Source organism: Neopsephotus bourkii, unplaced genomic scaffold (genome assembly GCF_033783945.1).
Source record: "Neopsephotus bourkii isolate Nb327-2 ecotype Australia unplaced genomic scaffold, CSIRO-AGI_Nbou_v1 NB_1768, whole genome shotgun sequence".
Taxonomy (NCBI): Eukaryota; Metazoa; Chordata; class Aves; order Psittaciformes; family Psittacidae; genus Neopsephotus; species Neopsephotus bourkii.
Window position 1 is genome coordinate 3,521,199 of NW_026902242.1, and position 16,564 is coordinate 3,537,762.

At 43.2% G+C, this 16,564-nt stretch overlaps 1 protein-coding gene across 2 annotated transcripts in view; it reads left to right on the forward strand.

Annotated features, from left to right (window-relative positions):
- The window catches only part of PLPPR5 (phospholipid phosphatase related 5), a 122,107-nt gene that overhangs the window by 32,509 nt on the left and 73,034 nt on the right, over positions 1–16,564 (forward strand). For both annotated transcript variants that reach the window (XM_061379127.1, XM_061379124.1), the window contains one exon: positions 4,938–5,012. In XM_061379127.1, the coding sequence (XP_061235111.1) occupies positions 4,944–5,012 (69 nt within the window). In that variant the 5' untranslated portion in view covers positions 4,938–4,943. The remainder of the gene's footprint in view (positions 1–4,937; positions 5,013–16,564) is intronic.

A 16,564-nucleotide genomic window follows, 5' to 3' on the forward strand; every position in this document is an offset into this window, starting at 1 on the left:
AGAAAGATTTGTGTAGCGTATGTGGAAATCACTGGGGAAAACTGTGTTGGTAGACGTTGCAGTGCCTCCAACCCGCTGGTAACATTCTCCTCCACGTTGCATTTACTCTTAACATAGATGTTGCTGTCTGTTGGCAGTCACTGATGGCTGGGGGGGTACTTGTTGCTGGGGCTTAATACACTTGTGAGGTGAAGTGGTATTTGGAGGGAGTGGCAAAGTGACTGCCCTGGGCTTCAGAGGGAAAGAGCATCTGAGCTCATTACTGAGGTTCACCAGTTAGTGGCACTCTTGAATTTTCAGGTAGCAAAAGCAGCCAAGCCTTTTCCTGCTCTCATCAGGGCAATTTGCAGTTGTGCTTCTCTTATGTGTGTCTCAGCTGATAGCAACCTATTCTTGCAGTTTGGATTTCACTGGCTTCACACTTTGCATTTTAATATACATGAAAACGTTGACTTTGATCTGTACAATCTGTACCCAAGTTATCTTACACAGTAATTTCTCCTGTAGCATCTTTACTATCTTTATGAGCTGTGTTACTTCTGTTCCTTATCCCTGTTATGTGCATAAGAGAGACGTTCTCTCTCCTGTTTGGGAGAATTGGCTCTCATGTATTTCTTTCCTTACTCTTGACAGATCTGGAGCCTGAAAGGATCATCATTTCTCTTTTCTAATTGTACATGATTTTTATTGGAGAAAAGCAATTTGGAAGAATGTCACACACTTGGCTGAGAGCAAACGCCTAGAATTTACACCAAAAAGGTATAGATTTTAGTGTGCAAAATTCCCTATTTTATCACTCCTATCAAAGATGAGTTCTTTGATATTCTGCAGTTCGGTTTGATATTCAGGTTATATTAGGTATCAGGCTTATCTCTATTCTGTCAGTTATTGAAAGCACCCATTTTAGAGTTTAGTTTCCCCTAGCTTTAACTGTCCTCTCTTCTCTCACCCCAACCTCATCACTAATATCAGCATCAGGAAAAAAAGAGACTTTTAATTACGGCAGCACCAAAACTTAAAGTGTCAGAGAAATCCCCTTGAAGAAAGAGGAAGAATAGCGTGAAAACGTGGCAAACCCAGTGAACTGTGTTCTTCAGATTTCTCTGTGTTTCCACCACAAATATGGTTCAGGTTATTACAGTGGTTTTCTGTAATGAGTTTCCTCATCCTTAGAGAAGTTAAATTATCAGCTGAAGCTGAGTTTTATCAGCTTTAGATCATGTTCTTTCTGATAGAACAGAGACTTCATTCTGTGGAAGCCTGAGGAAGGGTTGAAAAAACATAGGCATGGAGCAGAGAGGTAGCTAGAACATAGGTTGAAAACAGGAGAAATCTTTCACTATCTGTGATAAATAGGATAGGTACAAATGGTTGATATTGAATGTCAGTGTCTCAGATTAAAGTATCTTAATTGTTTTTTTCTTCATTAAAATGTTATTCTCTCTGTTCTCCATTCCCTCTATGAAGACTACATAGATTTGGCACATAAAAATGGGTTCCTATCATGCAAATCTGTTTTCTTCATAGCACAGTGACCTTATTTTCCTGTTTTCTTGACAAATCCAACGTTCCCCAGACAGATTCTCTCTTTACCTTCTGGCAAGCCTCTCCATTTTTACCACACTGGGGAGTCTGAGTGCTACAGATAGTTCCAGTGAGCTTTATTTGCATTTTAGTAGGGTTTTTTTAGTTCAGAACGTATCTTTACATCTCCTGAATTATTGATAAGTACTTTTTCCTTGGTAGGTGTAGGTGAACTTCACCCATAGCTGGAAAGAGGCAAATGAAATAGAATATGCTATTTGCATTTCTAGCTGAATCCTCGGTTACAGGGAAACCTGTAATGGAATACACATAATGATACAGAACTGTCTTAGATCTGCTTGGCACTTGCATAACAAGATACGGAAGATGGGCAGTACCAGATTCTCTTCAAACTGGCTTTCACCAGCAAAGGGACATAGGCAGTCATACAAATGGCAAGTGTAGGTGATACAAGTAGTAAAATAATGAGATCAGGGGATGCCCTTTCAGAACTAAAGCTATTTGAGTTCATTTTGTGGCTCTGGTAGAAATGTGATATTAAGGAAATCACTTGAAGTCGTATTCAAGCTGTGAGCCTGAGTACTTCTGTTTCTGAGTAACACTGGAAGTGCTTAAACTCCAGGCATCTTACTTGGTTTACATTAAAAGCTTTTGTAGAGTTTCCCCAGCTTGTTGCTGATATCTCATCCAAAGGGGAGGTCTCCCTGTGAACTGAAGTACCGGAGCCGGTAGGAATGCATAGAAACCACCCGTAGGATGTAAAAACATTCTGCTGTTTTGGCCATGGTCTTGCTGCCAAGAATACACAGAAACTAAAAGCTAACAAACCCACCAACAAACATGAATGCAATTCTCTCCTGTTGAGAAGTGCTGAGGCTTCTCTTGAACAGATCTTGATCCAAATGGGATCAGAAACACTGAAGGCATGTTTGCAACAGCTGTATGCATTGAGGGTGTTCACCCCACAGCTGCCAAGTGTAAAATCCAGCTGTGGCTCATCACCACCCCTCCCTCAGAGGTTAAGGGGGGTACCACTGCTCAGTCACACACTGTTGCCCAAGCTCCTCCTGGAGGGGTGTGCAGGCTGCCTCGTGCATGTGGTGGGGTACTGCCAGAGGAGCTGTCTCATAGGCTGCCTAGTTACTGGTTACAGAAAAAGACTTCATATTGCTAAAACAGAACCAGTTCTCTACCAACAGCTATTTATAGGGACGCTTGTAACTTATCAGCTATGCCCTCACAGATGGCTCCTTCATGCCGCAATCCGGCTCACTCATCTTCCTCCAAACTCATAGCAGCAACCTCTGGAAAGGTAATTTCACACATGGTATGTATTTACCCTGTGTAATGGGTGTTCCTGGCTCTAACCAGTGTCTATCTCCATGTTATGGAAAAGGGAATTCTGGGACACACCTCAGGTTCTCCAGTTCATCCCCATTTTGGTGCATGGAGGGCTTTAAGCGTTGGCAGACACCCATCTGCAGTACTTATAACAATGTGGTTCTGGACAGCCTGATCTGGTTGAGGGTGTCCCTGCTCATTGTGGGGAGTTGAACTGGATTAGCTTTGAAGGTCCCTTCCAACCTATAGGATTTTGTGATTAATAAGACCATGTCTCTCCATGGAGAAGACAGGTCTTAGGCCCTTTCTTGAGCTAACAGCTGAAGAGGGGTCACGTATTGGTCCTTGATGCTCAGAGCTTGTTTCTCTTTTCTTCAACGTACTATTAGCAGTAAATTATCAGTAAATAATAAAGAACTGCCATGTTGGTGTCTCTGTAATGAACTGAGCCTATAGTTCCAATGTGCAGTTGCTGTGCAGGCACATCTCCCTATGGAGTATTGATGGTTCTATTCTATAACTGGGTAAGGGTGTCAAGGAGTCTCTGGGACTCTTGTGTGCGTGAGGATTTGAAGGTAATAGGAACTGAGTTTGGCCCTGGATGCATGCAAGTAAACTGATCAACAGCAGAGCCACCATTTTCTATTTGCTTGACCAGTAAAGTCAGCCTTTAACAATGTGGGAGGTTTGTCAAGAACGTGCCATGCTGCTTGCTTAGGAACCATTTCCTTGTTCATTGCTTTGGATAAACACAAGCCGAATGCAGATAACCACTGCTGTGCTTCATAGCACCAAAGACTGGGTCTAAAGCTGCCCAGAGTGACAGGGTCCCAGCAGAGAAGCAGTTTATCTGCTATTCCCCAGAAGCATCTGCTTTCTCTTCTCTCTTTAGCGTCCTGCTTCCTGGCCTGGTCAGCCCCAAACCCTGTATGAGACATTCACGTGCACAGGAGGGAGAGAGGGAGGTGTCAGCTGCAGCATACTAAAGCATTAAAGGAAAAAAGGGAATCAAAGATAGATTTGGGAACCATGGAAGATACAGAGAAGGAGATGCAGGATATTGGAAGAGGCTGAAGCTGAAGGAGGAAAAGGGAGGATGTGAAAAGGATAAAGAGAAACTGGCAGCAGAACACAGGAAGAGCAGGAGGAGACAACACACAGGAAGGGATGGTGAGATAAGGAAGAGTAAGGGCACAATTGAGAAAGAAGAGAGCTAAAGGGCTGCTTGTGAATCTTTTCAGAAGAGCCTAGAGACAAGCTTTGAAAACCAGAGCTTTACAAGTGAAACAAGCAAAGCAATAGTGTTAGGGTTTGAGGTTTTTGTAAGGAAGAAGAGAGCAATCTAGAGGGGATGGCCAGCATTTAGAAGTTTCCTAGTTCTTGGAGATGTGAAGTCCTCTATAGACTTGAGTCAGTTGCAGTGATGGGCTGATTCCTGGCATCATTGCACCCAGTGTGTTGTTTGCTACTCTTTTCCTATGGCAGAGATGAGTAGTGCCCGTTTTTCTTCCAGGTGGTTATTGCTCTTTTGGTTTGTCTTATTTTTAACAACAGATCTTAGTGTTCTTGCAAGGGATTAGGAAAGTGGTTGTAGGTGTGGTGCTGACAGCGAGCATTCCTTGGAGCCTTCTGAACCAGGCATCTACTGTACTGTGAGTGCAAGACACAACTTCTAACCCTTCAACTAATGCCCCTTCAGCAAAGCCCTCTAACATAAGCTGTAAGAACATGCTACAGCTTCTTTGAACTCATTAGAAAAGTTCTGCTGAAAAGAGAGCAAGCATTTGTTTTGTTGAAGTATGGAGGGATATCGTGAAAACAAATCTTTGCATAGATACTGTTGTTTGGAACGAAAATCAATTTAACAAAATAGGAAAGCTTAAATCAACATGAAATTCTTTCATAATGGAATAAAGGAAGACATGTGACCAGTCCTTATCCCTGCTGTAATTTTCACCATTCCTTATTCTGGTACAAATCTGTGTTTTAAATATGCCTTAAGCAATCAGTACTTCTTAAGATGGACACAATCAACTTTGTTTCTTTCATAGGTGAACATGATTTCAAAGAGCAGGCATCAGTCTCAGAGAAGCTACACCTTGTTGCCGTGCTTTGTGTTAGCTGAGGTAAGAAAACACCGTAGGTGAGCTGGTAAGTTTTGGTTTCTATTTTGCCAACACATTTCTGTTTGTTCCCCCATGGGCTGCTGTGCGCCGTGGGAATCACGTGTGGCAGCTCTCATGAACGCTGCTGTCCCCATACTGTGTTTTATTTCCCCAGTTCTTTCATGAGAAGGGATGAAGGGGGGTCCCTGTGCCTGCCATTTCCCTGTGAAGGGCTAAGGGCCAGGATCCAGGAGAGTGAGGCAGTGGCTGCCCTATCCCTGGCAGTGTTCAAGGCCAGGCTGGTCGGGGCTTGGAGAAGCCTTCTCTAGTGGCAGGTATCCCTGCCTGTGGCAGGGGGCTGGAGCTGGATGAGCTTAAGGCTTCTTCAAACACAAACCAGTCTGAGGATCTATGATTCTATCATCTCTGAGCTGGACTCACAGAGATATTGGTGATTAAATCTTGATAATACTGCTCCATCAGTCTAGAATACTTTCTGTTCAACAGTCTTACTCCACCTTTCACTTGAAAGTGAAGATCTCCATTTTAATTATAAAGACAAGGACCAGTGGAGCAGAAAGTTGCTTTAGTTGTTCAAGGTCATTCAGTCTGTCAGGAACAGGAGGCATTTTGGAATAATACGTACTGAGTAACTTAAGTACCACCCAGAGCAGTTTGCATCTCTTTCGCTTTTATTTTTGAGCCTCTTCTTACTGAGGCCCCATAAAAAAAATCTGTTTCTTTATTCTGATGCTTATAGATCATGCTCATAAGAGAACTGACCCCAGTTATGACCCAAGTACAGCAGAACTGACCCAAGCTCCAGCCCTGCAGTGGAGCTGGAGCTGCAGCACAGCAGGGGTCTCTTTGGCTCTGTTTGATATGACTTTAAGGTGGGTTGCCTCAGCCCCACCATGAACTTAGCAGAACTTGCCACCTTGCAGGGGTTTTTGGAGGACCGGGATGCTGTGGCTGTATCCCCATTTTGGTTAACCTCATTATGGCTGTGTGGAAATGCTCCGTTTCCTGCTAGGTGCAAGCTCACTTATGGAGAATGGACTAAACTGTATTGTAACAAATAATATAATACATAACAATATGTATCTTGTGGGACCCGATAAAATCTTAGTGTGAAGGAAAACATAGCTTCCTCGTAGGGCAGGTTTTGTGCTGGTAACTCAGTTTAGGGTAGTTGTGCCCCTTAAGGCATTTCTACATCCAGAACATTTGGATCATGTATAAAATGGTAGAATCCCAGACTGCTTTGAGTTGGAAAGGATCTTAAGATCATCCAGTTCCAACCCACTGCCACGGGCAGGGACACCTTCCACTAGAGCAGGGTGCTCCAAGCCCCTGTGTCCAACCTGCCCTTGAACACTGCCAGGGATGGGGCAGCCACAGCTTCTCTGGGGACCCTGTGCCAGCACCTCAGCACCCTCACAGGGAAGAGCTTCTGCCTTAGATCTAACCTGAACTGCCCCTGTTTCAGTTTGAACCCATCACCCCTTGTTCTGTTGCTGCAGTCTCTGATGCAGAGTCCCTCCCCAGCATTCTTGTAGCCCCCTTCAGACACTGGAAGCTGCTCTGAGGTCTCCACGCAGCTTCTCTTCTCCAGGCTGAACAGCCCCAATGTCCTCTGCCTGTCTCCATATGGGAAGGCACCATTTTGCTTATCTTTTAATGCATGCTACTTATAATGAAGTGTTCTAATGGTTCTCCCGGGGCTGCCAGCTGGGTTGGTGTAACGGAGCCTGAGGGAGATGATTAAGTTATATTTTGAGCAGTTTTTCCTGACTTGTGCACACTGGTATCAGTTGGATTCTGTGGACTGCAGATGGAAGTAGAACACCCTCAGATGCATATTGGTTAGGCTGAGGGAGAGTGGGGGATTTGCATTCAGTTTTCTGCTCAGCCAGACTTACTACTTGAGCCTTACTGCAGAGGCAACTGGTCATTTTTACACTGGATTTTAGGCCGTCTGTTTAGTAGCGGTTGTTCTGGGTGGGTTTCAGTGGTGCTTAGTATTGGACTTCAGAAGTAAATGTTGAGGAGCATTAGGATTCCCCTGTGGATCTAGTTCCTGAACTCACTGTGTCTTGGTACCCGCCTCCTTACCTCACACTGGGCCTGGGAAACTAGCATTTTGGTCACTGTAGGATGCTTAGATACTCCTGTGATACATTTAGAGATACCTGATAATTGCAGAGCCTCATAAATTAAAGAAGAATATAGCAACATGCCCAAGAAAAGTTATTTCTGATGTAAACATCATGATTTGAGTGGCTTTCCTGAAGAAAATATTACCCTCCTTGGTGTCTTTCTCTTTGCCTTTTAAATGACAGTGGGGTTTTTATCAGCACATTTCAGAAGTTGCTTCCAAGTGGATAGAAATGTACTTCATTGTCTGGCATGATTTCTGTCACACTGTTTTAGCTAGCTGTGTAATGTGCCAGTTCAGGTTCACTGCTTTCAGGTCATGTTGGTCATCGACAGTGACACACATCGCTGCAGATCCACTGTCTTTCCTTGCTTGTGCTGTGTCACACTGAGACAGCATCAAGATGCATGACCTCTGTATCATCACACCTCATGGCATTAGGGGATCCAAAACTCTGATGATGTCTTGATACTGTTGTATGAATTTATGTCTTGGAAGCCACTATGGACACTGAACATAGCCACTGGAGATGTAGATGGGGATCAGGAGACATGATTCCTGTGCCTGAATATTGGGGAAATCATAGAATAGTTTGCTTTGGAAAGGACCTTAAGTCTGTGGGCAGGGACACCTTCCACTAGAGAAGGTTGCTTCAAGCCCGTCCAACCTGGCCTTGAACACTGCCAGGGATGGGGCTGAGCCTTATTCAGCTTCTGGCTCATTGTTTGTAAAACCTGAATAACAATTCTATGCTCACGTTTGATAAGATCCATGGATAGAACCACAGAGTTGTTTGGGCTGGAAGGGGCCACCAAAGGTCCAGCCTCCACACTCAGGCAGGGTCACCTATGGCACGTTGATCAGGATTGTGTCCACGCAGCTCTTGAATACTTCCAGGGAAGGAGACTCTGCAACCTCTCTGGGCAACCTCTTCCAATGCTCAGTCATCCTCACAGTAAAGCAGTTTTTGCTCATGTTCAGGTGGAACATCCTGACAACAAACTTGTTGCAGTAACACTGTTCTGTAATCACTTGTTATTGTTGTTGCTCTCCAGCATCAAAAGGTGATCCAAATGTTCTAAGAGCTGTAGTTCTTTCTGTTAAAGCAACTGGGTGAGAGAAGTCTGCCATATTTGAGCACCTGGGTTAAGTATCTGGGTGGTGAAAAGGGCCATGAGCTTTCTCAATCTTCCTTTAAGAGTCTCATTGTACATTACATCTCTGGAAGAAGAAATCGGTCCACTCCCATACATAAAAGACATGATAAGGCAACAGATGTGATTACACTTAGGTTGTAACTGGAGAGCAAAAGGAGATACCAGGTAAGGGTTCAAGTATCTGCAGCCACACAGCCACAAACCCACGTCCTCTATACTGATAAAAGGGAGTGGAAATGATGAGGTACCAGCGGCAGTAGTGGTGATTGTCGTTTGGTGGCGATTGGCTGTAGAGACCTGGCTTATCCACACAGTTCACTGGACTGGGCTGTCAGCTGTTTATCTGCAGAGGCACAGTGAATAGTTACATATGTGTTAGGTTCTGTTTCACCCTCTTCAGGAAAATGTGCCTTTATCATGAGCAGCCTGGAGGTTAGCAGCAAAAGAAAAGGTGGAGATCAGAGGCATTTACATTAGGGGAATGCCAAGAGTAGTTTCTCTCTTGCAACAAAACATACTGAGGTTTCCTTCACTTCCTTGAGCTTGTTCCCAAGCATGAACTTGACACTGCTAAGCAATGAGATGTGTTACATCACAAGATCATTTACTTGGTAGGTTCTCTGCTCTTGGCCTTTCTTGAAGTATTTAGCAGAGGTTTTTTCCCGACTTACTTCTAACCTTGTGAGAAAAATGGTCTGAACGGATGAAATGCACAGAAACTTCCACAGTAAGAACACCAGGGTCTCTGCAGAAGTCATCATTCTGGTGACACTGAGCGTTCTGCCTTCCCAAATGTCAGCTTTTCCCTACCGAACAGCCTTGTAAGCTATTGCTGTCAGGCTTTGCAAAAACCTCTGTCCCCTTCAATCCACAACTGAGAGCAAAGATGCACCTGGGTGTTCTGTCACCTGCTCCAGGTACTTTCATCAGTATAGTTCAAAGAGATAAACACCTTTTTATCTGTCAGTCCTAGGGGATGGAACCAGGAATTTGCATGTGACTGCCCATGGACCAAAATGTGTGAAATCTGTAAGACTTTGAAAGCTCCAAACCTGAATCTGCAAGGCAGAACTTTCTGTGCCAGCATCTGTTACATGCTATTGCTGTCAAGAGCCTCTGCTGGTTCAAGGCATCATTTACACTTGGTTTTCTGCAGCAAACATTGAATTCTGCACTTGTTTCTGTGTTGTTTTCCTGCTACTGCCTTTAGGTGTTCGAACCCATTTGTTGTTTAGTGGGTTTAGCATCTTTCTAACGTGTGCTGAAAACAGCTATGAGGTAACCTCAGCTGTCTCTCTTGGACTGAGATACTCTGCACATGGCAGTTAGCTGTCAAGGATGCCTGCTGGACTTAGTCTTAACTAACCTAAACCTAACTGTACTGATCTTGTAACTGCTTAATATCACCAGCTGCACACTTTCTGTAATCTTGTACAGTTTTGCGGTTGTAGGCTTAGGCATTCTCCTACTAAAAGCATTTTGTGGTACTATTTAAATGATCTGTTTAATCTGCTTTTTCTGCTTTGCTTTTCTTTTTTTCCCCGCTTGTGCACATAAATATCCTCACTGGAATCTCTAGAGAACTTTTAGAAATCACTAAACTTACCTTTTTTGAATGCAGGAATCAGAACATTACTGACTCTGGCAGTGGGCACATCCCTTAATGTATAGAATCATAGAATAGTTTGGGTTGGAAAAGACCTTAAGATCATCCAGTTCCAAAACCCTGCCACAGGCAGGGACACCTTCCACTAGAGAAGGTTGCTCCAAGCCCCTGTGTCCAACCCTGCCTTGAACACTGCCAGGGATGGGGCAGCCACAGCTTCTCTGGGCACCCTGTGCCAGCGCCTCAGCACCCTCACAGGGAAGAGCTTCTGCCTTAGATCTAACCTGAACTGCCCCTGGTTCAGTGTGAACCCATCACCCCTTGTCCTATTGCTAGATTCCCTGATGAAGAGTCCCTCTCCAGCATCCTTGTAGGCCCCAAAGACTTCTGCTTTCTTAGCACAGAGCTCTGAATTGTGCTCACAGGCTTTGTTCTTAATTTTGGTTGGGTGCATGTTTTGTAGCAACACAGCACTGGCTTTTTTTCATAGTTCTCAGGAGATCCTGGCTGACATTTATCTCTGCCTTGGTTCTGACTCCTCAGAGCTTTTTATGCAATTTATTCTCCATTGAATTATGAGATTTCTCATAGCTGAAAATGAAGATGACTCAGACAATTTACAGCTGATTCAACAGTCAAAGGTCAGTTTTAGCTTCTCCTTTCCCCTTTGGGTGCTGAGGATTTATTTTCTGCCCATGAAGGACATTATTTGTAATTCCTCTCTTGTGTCATTTTCTCAGCTTCCCATTTTCTTCTCCTCTTTTTCTTTGTTTGGTTTCCAGTATCAAAGAGTAGCTTGTCAGAAGTCTTAAGAACTGTCCAGGAAGGCATTTAGCATTAGTATGTAGTATGCAGAAACTGGTTGCATGTGAATGACTGAACTGCAGTTGTTCAAATTTATAGTGAGACTGAAAAGCCAGCAAGAAAGGAAGGAAAAAGTATTTCACATCTCCCATCAAAACAGCCATTCTTCACATCTCAACTTGTCAGACAATCTTTGGTGTCATTTATGACTCTCAAAATACATTTTTTCTTTAAATCTAGACTTTTACGTGGTTTTATTTCAATGAATATACTGCACTGAAGTGAAACGCTAGATGTGGATCCTGGAGTCTGCTCTTAGATGAATAGAGTGTAGTTTCTGCTTTTACTAACTATATGTGTTGAAATTCCCCTGTTTCAGTGTGAACCCATCATCCCTTGTCTTGTTGCTACAGTCCCTCTCTGGCATCCTTGTAGCCCCCTTCAGACACTGGAAGCTGCTCTGAGGTCTCCACGCAGCTTCTCTTCTCCAGGCCCCAATGTTCTCAGCCTGTCTTTGTGCATAAATAATACATAAATAAATGAAGCATAGCTGAAACCCCTGCTCCATAGCGTTCAGTGCCTTTGGCTGTCCTTGGCTTGCTGCTTGGTGGGAAGCTGTTCCTTCCATTCATTCCCTTTGACTCATTTTCACATAGGGAAAATAGACTTGAGACTGTCTTGTCTTGGAGCATCTAGACTGGGAGAGATGATTGTTTTTACTAATCTTGCAACCCCTTAACTACTCGTGGCTTATGACCCCAGATACAAATCCTAACAGGAGGCACAAAGGTTTACTGCTTTAGGGCAATAACATGAGCTTTGAACTAGGAAGGGAATTGCTTAGGCAGTCTTAGTCATTGAATTTGTCCAGGATGTTATAGATAGATCATCTTCTAGAGCAGTTGTCATGACTGACTGTTCTCTAACGCCATTCCAAAAACAGGAAGAAAAAGGTTGGCCCCTTTAAAATCTTGCTGAATTAGATATATTAATTATTTGACAAAGAGCATGGAGGGAAATGCACCTCTACAAACTGTGTGTGGGGGTCTCATTCCAATAGATTCTTCTCTTCCTTTGTGAAAAGAGAAAACTATCTGCTCAGAATCTGAGCCTTATGGATGTTATTGCCATGTATTGATTAACCTACATTTACTGTTCTGATCATTTAAATAGCTTGTGGAAAAGCAATTCTTTCACAGTTCTTTTCAGTTGCTAATTTTGATAATTCATTTTAGTAATGCTTTGCAATGGAAAATGTATATGCCACAATGCCTCTCTGTTCTGTCTTTGCTAGGCAGGAGTAGTCCAGGGGTCTCTGGCTATCTGCGTAGTATTTTACTTTCAAGAACAGGAACATTTTACTTGACAATGCCCTGAAAAATTCAACTTCCAACCATATCTAACAGGATGCTAAACATTTATAGAGAAGATTTCCACACTAATAATTCACTGAGAGCAATGAAACAGAGAGAGAAGCGACCAAAGCAGATGAAAAGCACTAATTGTGCTAATGAAACTTTTTAATGTCTTCTACTGACAAGGCAAGCATTGGAAAGCTGCTGGCTCTTTGAAATGGATAAAACACAGTCATTCAATAAATGTTCCTTATTTGTCATGGCATCTTCCCAAGCAGTTTCTGAGCTTAGCTCTCAAAGCCAGGAACACCCTAGTAAGCAGTTTCAGTGTAGCAGGTGATAATAGAGAACCAGATGCAAGGAAATGTAAGGGTTGTGTCAGTCTCCCCTGGCAGTGCAGGAATGAGCCACATCCCCTTCTTGGTTCCTTTTCACCTGCTGATATTTACCAGGATTGTGATAGTCAATACCAGGAACCAGGTACCATTTCTCCATGTTTTCATGATTCCTGTTTCACAGAGAAGAAAGAAATCAAAGCACAAGGCAGCAGGAAGAGAAGATACCAAAGCCATCAGGAACCAAGGGAGCTATAATCTGAGTGAAACTAATCCATCAATGATGTTTTTTTTCTGCTATTGTCTTGAAGTCTAAAGAGATTTCCAGAATTTTGGCTCTTCTCTCTGCTGTAATGACTTTTCCAACCCTGACCATGAGAAACTCAGGGAGAAGAAAACCTCCTGGCATCCAGTGAAAAGATTGTGGTTTACCTTTCCTGCTGGCTATCCTAGAGGAAGGGAGGGCATCGTGAGTTCTGGACCTAGTGGGCATGAACAAGGAGTTGAACTTCCCTTTCTCTTTGGGTTATTTTCAGTATGCTTAAGGGTATTTTTAGGCAGTCAGAGTCTTTTCTAAGAGCTTGTATAGAATAACTATCCCCATTGGTTTCTAAGCTTTAATACTCTGTCTTGAAAATACCCACACTGGTGATATTTTTCTTGAGAACTGAAATGAAAAGATAATGTAGAATTACCTATTCATTACATAAAACTAGTAAGATCCGGCTACTGGTGCAGGATTCAGTTGCTGTGTATCAACTGCAACGAAAATTTCTCCTTCCAAGGTTTTTTTTTTCTATCTTTGGGGAAGGTTCTATGACCTAAGCTGCTCTGCAGCCCCATTTCAATGAACCTGCTTTCTGGAGTTGCTAGGTGCAACATTATTGTAAGGCAGCTGGGATGCTCAATGGAGAGTGCATGACGAAAACCTGTGTGGATGCTATGCAGTTTTTAGACTCATACGTAATACACCATACATAGTTTCATGGTTTTCCTAATATTTGGCTGTGTAATGCCAAGGTCAGCTGCTGTTGTTCCCATTTCTGTAAGACGACTTTTCTTTTTAAATGTTCCTAATGGAATTAAACACTGGACATGAGCTAAATAATTTGCTTACCTCCAATTTGGAGACTGGCCTAGTTACTGTAGAAGCAGTATTAAGCATGCTGGCTACTGGCATTGCTCTATGAAGAAAAGGTTAATGCCATAAAAATTATGTGTCCTCAGATGGTTGTATCCTGTTAGCAACTGCCCACACCATTTCCCAAAGGTCGGGTTTTGTGCTGCGGAGTGAGAATCTGCTTCTGCAGCCCTTATGTTCTGTATTCAGAGCTCCTACTGATTTTAATCTCTAAATCAACAGAAGTCTTATGGGAGGGAGAGGGAGGGAAGACCAAACACTACTAATGTTTTAATGCCTCTCTATTTTGGAGGTAGTTGTACTTCATATTTACAACATTAGCACATGGTAGTCAGTTCAAAGGAAATGAGCCTTATGTGCTTCTAAGAACAATAGCTTCTGGCAATATGAAGAGTATAGAAGTCTGCATGATGCTTTAAGGCCATAAGAGCAAAATCACTAGGCAGTCATAAGAGAAAACAGGCATTGATTTTGGTTCTGGCAGGGATCAATTAATCCTCTCCCCAACTGAATCATGAAGATCCTTTATATTCCTTGATTCTGTCCCAGTGTTACAGCCTTCTTACCCCTCCACCACTAGCCAGGCCTCCCAAGAGCCAGGCTGCCTATGTACAATCGAGCTGTCTTCATCTCATCCTGCTGGCATGCCTCAAAATGACCTTTTAATCCCTTTGCTCTGGCAAGAGCCTGCAGAATCCCCCACTTACTCCACCTTCCCCTAAGAAACCCATCATTTCAACCTCTGGTTTTCTTGCCAGCTTTGTAAATGCACCCTTGAACAAATCTCTCTCTCCCCATTTTCCCTTCTTTCTTTGTTTTCTTTTTTCCCCCCTGCATGATCACTTCCCACTTCTATTTGTTAGTGCCAGTGGTCGACTGGAGTTAAGCTGGCTAGCTGGATGAGTAAGGCATGGAATGAGTAGGGGTTTCCAAAAGCAGTGCTCAAAGGAAAGAGTTATATGTAAATTGAACAAGTATATACTTTGATACCTAATAACTCGACTGTGTCCCCTATTATATCATAGAATCAACTAGGTAGGAAAAGACCTTTAAGCTCATCAAATCCAACCGTTCCCCAGCACTTGCAAGGCCACCACTAACCCATGGCACTAAAGGCCTCATCTACATGTTTTCAGTGATATTCCTATTCTGATCTAATAAATTTCTTACCCTTTAGCCTAACAATTTGTTAAACACATAATATTTTGAATGAGAAGCAATCTCAAGTAAGTTAATGTAGGAAAGAGCTTGAAAGCTGTGGTTATTCATAGTTCATGCTACCAGTGACAGAAAGGTACCACAAAGGATCTTCAGAAGCTGGTTTATTTATTATTTTATTATTATTCTGGCTCTTTACCTTTCCAGCTGCTCTTTAAGGTTCAGGATTCACTTCTCAAAGCAGCAAGGGCTGTTGATGTGTCTCTCAGAAGGGACTTTTCAGCTGTTGAAGTTATTTCTTCCCTTGCTGCCTTCCTGAGTCTCCTGCTAATGCTTAGTAGTGTACTTGTGCCTGGGAGGTAATGTTGAGAAGTGATGACCAAGTCAAAGAGAATCACAGAGTCAACCAGGTTGGAAAAGCCCTTTAAGCTCATCCAGTCCAACCCTTACCCCAGCGCTGCCAAGGCCACCACTAACCCATGGCACTGAGGCCTTGTCTCCAGGTGTGTGAACACTTGCAGGGATGGTGACTCCAGCCCTGCCCTGGGCAGCCTGTTCCAATGCCTGAGCACCCTCTGGGGAAGGAATTGTTCCTCAGCTCCATCTAAACCTGCCCTGATGCAGCTTGAGGCCGTTTCCCCTTGTCCCATCCCTTGTTCCTTGGGAACTTGCTCTCCATTGAACCACTTGCTGAAGGTATCCTGAACTTGCTCATTCTATGCTTTTCATCTTAATTTTATGAAGCAATGGATAACACCCAACTTGGGAATGGGATTTCAGGTGTAATGCTAATGAGAAATGTCTGGTGTCATTTGTAAGAACATAAGTAGTTCTGCTGCACAACTGTGTGAGCTTATCCAGCAGAAAATACAGAGTTACAGAAGATGTACTGGACTCCTGCCAGGATGAGCTGCATACATTAAGTGATAACCAGAGCTTGAATATGCAGTGATTATGGTGCATAATTTATGATATTAGCCTATTTGTCTTTCCCTTTTGAGAGGAAGGTTAGTAAGTGGCTTAATTTCATCTTATATAGAGGCGTCCTTGAAAGTATCTTTGGGGTCTTGTATACCTTACCTGTTCATGAAACAATTGCTAAGGGCCAAGCTTGGTTATAGAAAGAGATGACTGCAGGTTTTTCTATTCAGCTGTCCCTGAATTGAGGAATCCTCAGTCTTTGAAGGAAGACCTCAGAATTCCATGCAGAATGCCATGTCAAAGTGACAGTCTGATATCTTTTACACACTTGGGGATGGCTTTGCCTTTCACCTCCTCAGTATCCCAGGATAGTTTACTCACCAGTCATGGTATAAGCAAAAGATAATGATGGTAAATGTGCGGAGGTAAGAATTAGTCTCTCTTCTGTTTAAGTGTGGAGTTTAAAAATGAAGAGGGTGGGTCCATCCAGATAGAGACCACGCTGTAAAACAACAGCCCTGCAAGTAGACAGGGAATGGTTTTTCACACAGGTTTTCCTGCTAATGGCAAAGGTTTCCTTCAGTTAAAACTAAGCTTATCACCATCTCTCTGGTACCTTCAACTGTTGCTCACGGATCTTAGAGCAATGTGTTCCCAGCATGTGTGAAAGCACTGGAGAATGCTGGAGCCCAGATTCTATAGGTGGCAGCCACAGAAAGGGCTGGCCATTTACTTCCTTCATACTTCTGTGCTGACAGTTTTATACTGAAAACATAGAATCTTGAGGAGTGGGCAAGTGCATGCCCTTAATGGCTAAATACAGAATATTTAGCTGATAAGTTATATGTCCGCAACATAAAAAGGACATGGAACTGTTGGAACAAGTCCAGAGGAGGTCACGAGGATGATCTGTATGGAGACAGGCTGAGAGCTTTGGG